This window comes from Amaranthus tricolor, chromosome 4 (assembly GCF_026212465.1).
Source record: "Amaranthus tricolor cultivar Red isolate AtriRed21 chromosome 4, ASM2621246v1, whole genome shotgun sequence".
Classification (NCBI taxonomy): domain Eukaryota; kingdom Viridiplantae; phylum Streptophyta; class Magnoliopsida; order Caryophyllales; family Amaranthaceae; genus Amaranthus; species Amaranthus tricolor.
In genome coordinates this window covers 27,045,817-27,051,302 of record NC_080050.1, presented here as the reverse complement: position 1 = coordinate 27,051,302, position 5,486 = coordinate 27,045,817, and the positions used below count along the sequence as shown (strand labels likewise).

Sequence of the window (5,486 nt, the reverse complement as noted above, 5' to 3'; positions counted from 1 at the left end):
TTTATTAATTTATTCTTTGTAATTATATGTAACATTTAATTTAATTTATAAATATATGTTTTTGGAATTTTTAATATCTTATTTTTATCGATACTTTAAATTGTTTCTATGATTTTAATATATATTATATCAAATTATATAATTATTATTTTATTTTTAATTATTTTTGGATGAACTAGCGACCACGCCTTGGTAGGGACTTAGTTGTCATTCGCGACACAATGGGGAGTCAATATTCTAGTCGCCATTGGCGACTCAATGGCTACCAAAATGTTCTAGTCGCTACAGGCGGCCTATTAGTGAATAGTGACAAACAACTAGTTAGCGACTAATTTTAACGCGATATGAAGAGTTTAGTCATTAGTGGGTCGCCAACATCAATTTACCTACTATTAGGCGACTCAAATATTGGTTGCCAACTTATTTGGTTTTTGTAGTGTAAAAAGTTAAAAAAATATAATAAAAAATATAAACTAAGACAAATCTAACAAGATTTCACATGATATATGTCTTAAGAATCTTAATCAAATTTTTCTCTCTAAAATAGTAATATTCTAAACGGAAAGAACCTTAAAACACGAAAATAGTAGTCAATTTCAATAAACCGTGGCGGGTGCTAGGGATCCATCTCTACCATCAGCAAGAATTTGCATCCAATTTATTTCTTTTGGAATTATTATTGACTTTAGTTATTTTAACAGAGTGTCCATCATCCACTCCAGTCTATAAATATGACATTTATTAGCTACGACCTGCCTACCGTTAAATAAAGACCAAACAAATTGACACTATCTTTACAATCAACCCGACAATGGCCCAGTCCAAATGCACTACAAAACCATCCCTGGTGTTTACCGTCACAAGACAGGCCCCCGAGTATATTTCTCCGGCGAAACTGACCCCGTACGAGTTCAAGGAACTTTCCGATATCGACGATCAGGGATCCTTACGCTTCCATATTCCGATAATTCAGATTTACCGGAATGATGAAACTTCCGGTGGGGCCTTACGAGGGCAGGACCCAGCTAAGGTGTTGAAGGAGGCGGTTTCGAAGGCGTTGGTGTTTTATTACCCCTTGGCTGGGCGGTTAAGGGAGAAAGCAGGGGGGAAGTTGGTGGTGGAGTGTAATGGTGAAGGAATATTGTTCATTGAGGCATATGCTGATGTTACTCTTCATGAGTTTGGGGATAATCTTGTGCCTCCTTTTCCTTGTTTGGATGAACTTCTTTTTGATGTTCCTGGTTCAACTGAGCTTTTGGATACTCCTTTGATGCTAATTCAGGTAAAATATACTCCCTTCTTCTAACGCAATTCATCCATCACTCCTATTTAAGTTAGGCGTGAGGTTGTATTTTGGTGAGACGACCTTTATTAAAGAGTTTATATTGTCATATTTTATCCTTTTTGAAATACTTGCAATATTTACTCTTTCACGTGATCTAATATAGTATTTAATTTTTAATATCTCTAATTATATATAATAAAAAATTATAAAAATTTAATAATCTTCGTATTGTAAGAATCAAATAATATCCCATTTTACTATATTTTAACTTAAGATTAAAAATTAATCAAAAATTAAGGATAATAAATAAATATTGCAATCTTTTTAATGTTGCAAGTAATTTGAAAATGATGAAGTAATATGAAGTATATGAGACGAACTATTTAACCCATATATGAGATTTGTCTCCCAATGAGCTCATCTCATACAATAATTTGTGCTCTTAATTTGTGTTCTAAGTTTTTTCTTGAGCCGAGGGACTATTTGACCGCACTCTCTTTTATAGATATGAGTTGTCGTCTTTCTTCTCTCCTTAGACCTTGACTATAGTTCCTATGAGGCAAATATTAGGTATAATGATGACGATAAGTCAAACAAAATTTTATTTAAATCTTCACAATATTTAAGGTAGAAATATAAGTTAAAGTATAAAAATGAGGTAGATAGTGATAATTTTAAAGGTTGAGATGGAGGAAATAAAATAAAATGATACAATCACCTCTACTTTGGGGGAGAAAGGAGACATTTTCCTATCATTCTACTTGGGTAGAAATTTACGGTCAAAATATGGAGATTAATTTCTCCATTACTCATTCTCCATTGCCTCACAATCATTTTTGTTAGAGCATATGTTAACAATCAGTTTACGCATATGAGTTGATTTCTTGAAGCTGTACCTATTGGTTAAGTTGGTTTCAAGACCTATAAAATATTACTCCATATTCTCTAATAAATTTTTCATCTTTACCACAATGATATTTTCTTAATTTTATATATTTTTAAGTCATGTATTTTCGATTTTATTTTTCTGCCCGTAAATATTTACCTAAATCTTATTTAGCATAGCCTTATTAAAGACTCCCTCAAAACTCACACCTAATGTATCATATTAGTTTGAGTAAATATTAAAAAGGATAATTACCACTCTAAATAAGTAGGTGACATGTGATTTTAAGGATAAAGTGGTAAAACAAAGAGTACTTTTATAAATTAAAGTGGAATTTTAAATAGTAAATTGGTAAAAAAAATAGATACTCTAAATAGAAATGAGATATTTAAAGTGAACTTATCCAAAAGAAAAATGAAAAACATGTTCTCTGAATCGGAGAAAGTATATACCTAACTCTAAGCATAGCCTTAATTGAACATGGTCTTTGCACTATTGAAGGTTGGGAGGAAATAGGTATGTAGGAGTATATAGGCCACAAGGCCAACATGTCATATATTTGAGACTATGGAACATATTTTGAAACATAATTATCAAGTTAAATTTTTAGTTTAAAGAATTAAACGAGCAATTATTATTTTAAAATTGTAAAAATTTATGATTTATGCTCAGGTGACGAAACTGAAATGTGGTGGATTTATAGTAGGGTTGCGATATAATCACACATTTGCCGATGCTCCAGGCCTAGTCCTATTAATGAATGCAATAGCCGAGCTTGCTCCCGGGTTGCAATCGCCTTCAACCTTGCCGGTGTGGGATCGTCACATTTTTAGCGCTCGAACGACACCTCAAGTCACCTATCACCACCACGAATATGATGTCGTATCAGACCTTGATGGCACCACTACTATTCCAACGGATGAACCGGTACACAAGTCTTTCTTCTTTGGTAAGTACAATGACCTTTAATTTATTGTACAAATATACTGTTATATGTATGAATGGTACGTTTGTATGGGTGGTTACATAGTATATTCTTATTCAATGCATCAAGCTAAATAAACATTGGTGACCCTAACTTTCTTTGATAAAGATAAGATATGCCGTCTTCTATCCTTTTCTAGACTCCCGATTATAGCTTTTTGCTATGATTGGGATACAATGCATAGTGATGATGATGATGCATTAAGCTAAAAAATTCTAGCAATTTCGTTGTTATTTTCCGCTTTAACCACTTTTTATATGTCTGACAACTCAGTACTAAAGATGAATTATAATACTTATGCAAAATCAGGTACATTTAAATCGTTTATGATACCTCAAAAGTGAGTTAAATAAGAAGAATTGAAATTTAGAAATTCTAGTTTAAGAATCACAAATTGGAAGACTTAAACAATTAAATAATCAACAAAAGAGAATTAACAAGGTTCATCCGATTCTCCCTTATCCAGATGTGTTATTGATTTTAAAAAAGCTTTCTTGAATCTTCAAAGAAGGTTTTATAATGAAGTTCAAAGATGGAGAAGAGAGTGTAGTCAGAGATTACATATTATATTTGTATTTGAAGTGAGAGAATGAGAATTAAAAAAAAAAAGTAATTAACTAAACAACTAATGTGTAAATGAGGTATTTATAACAGAAACCGCATCACACTTACAAATATAAAAGACCAAAAACAAAACACAAGAAAATTGATGTACAAGAGGAAAAGTCATGTCCATTTTTCCTATAGCCATCAAGAAACATGATTTCAATGAGTCACACAATCTTTAATTTCATTTTTTTAATACTCTTCCCGTCTCTTAAAGAAGTTCCACTTGTCATTTGAGGTGTTTAATCTGTTATTTTTATAAATAATAAATCTATTTTTTTTTATAGAATTTGGACAAAAATAACCTTATTTATTCACATTTTAATATTTTATAATAGATAATATTTTTGGTCCTCACATATCTTCCACTAATTTCATTTTAACATTTTTATATTTCTTATGATTAATATAGGATTTCCATTAACTTTATAAAAATATTTTTATTAGTTGTGGTCTCAATATTTTTTTCGCTAATTTTCTTTTAATATTTTTTTAGTGTCTATGGTCTCCACTTTACCTCCATTAAAATTATTATTCAATAAAAAAATATCTACTATCTAAAAAATTCTAACTTTCTTAATTCTTGTAAATATTACTTGCAAAAAATTTATTAAAAAACAAAAAAATATTTTATAACAACAACTGTGCTAAAACTTTAATTCCAAAGATTAGAGACGCTCTACTATTTGATTATTCAATTATAATTTTGTGGTATTGAATTCGCTATTCAGCCACCCTAATTAAAATTTCATGAACACAGGACCCAAGGAAATTGTTGCTCTAAGACGGTTCTTACCGGCACACCAAAAAGCAACCACATTCGAACTCCTAAGCGCATTTCTTTGGCGATGCCGTACAATTGCCTTACGACCCGACGCAGAAGAACTTGTTCGATTCATATGCCTCTCCAATTTTCGATACCGATTCCCCCACCTTTTTCCATCAGGCTATTACGGTAACGGGTTCGGGCTTCCGGTAGCCATATCCACAGCCAGCAAGCTTACGGGAAACCCAATTGAGTACGCTGTAAACCTTGTACAAAAAGCTAAGGAAGCCGTCACACCAGAGTTCGTCAACTCACTACCTGATTTCCTCGTACTGAATAATAGGCCATGTTTCACTGCGCAGGGAGCTTTCCTTGTTTCGGATGTAACTAAAGCCGGGCTTGAGAATGTGGATTACGGGTGGGGTTTACCCGTTTATAGCGGACCCGCCAAAGCTGGATTCGGGAATATGATGCCTATTTCATTCAATGTTGCATTTAAGAATGAAAAAGGGGAAAAAGGGATTTTGGTTCTCATTTGTTTGCCTGAAGATGCTATGCAAATTTTTGTGAAGGAGATAAATGGATTATTGGGTAAGGGTTCTCCACCTTTTTACATGTCTTCGTCTTTATGAGGCTCAAAATGCAATTCTAGTAGGGCTCATATAGGAATAAAATTATGTACCAAATCTATAGTTGTTCCTGTTTGGTTTGTGGGACAATTAATTAAGAATTTAATTCTTTTTTTTTTGATTAATCTAGGATTAAATGCTGGTGGGAGTCTATCTTTGCTGTCTTGACAAGCTATGCAATAAGATCTCCTAAGAAAAAAATTGTTCTTGTTAAATGCAGCAAGGGGTTAGCAGGCAACTCCACTAAGGATGCACACGGTTCGGTCTGGTCTGGTTTGATACAAAAATTAGACCAGTCTAGAAATTCCGATCTGGAAAATTTTCTTACC

At 32.6% G+C, this 5,486-nt stretch overlaps 1 protein-coding gene across 2 annotated transcripts in view; it reads left to right on the top strand.

Annotated features, from left to right (window-relative positions):
* The first annotated feature begins 716 nt into the window (after nucleotides 1-716).
* LOC130811241 (benzyl alcohol O-benzoyltransferase-like) overlaps nucleotides 717-5,486 on the top strand; it is a 5,440-nt gene continuing 670 nt past the window's right edge. The window contains exons 1-4 of one of the 2 annotated variants that reach the window (XM_057677466.1): nucleotides 717-1,282; nucleotides 2,844-3,120; nucleotides 4,523-5,119; nucleotides 5,288-5,486. The exon at nucleotides 5,288-5,486 is cut by the window's right edge and continues 667 nt beyond it. In XM_057677466.1, the coding sequence (XP_057533449.1) occupies nucleotides 812-1,282; nucleotides 2,844-3,120; nucleotides 4,523-5,119; nucleotides 5,288-5,325 (1,383 nt within the window). In that variant the 5' untranslated portion in view covers nucleotides 717-811 and the 3' untranslated portion in view covers nucleotides 5,326-5,486. Of the gene's footprint in view, nucleotides 1,283-2,843; nucleotides 3,121-4,522 lie in introns of both variants that reach the window. The other variant, XM_057677465.1, reaches the window with a different exon arrangement.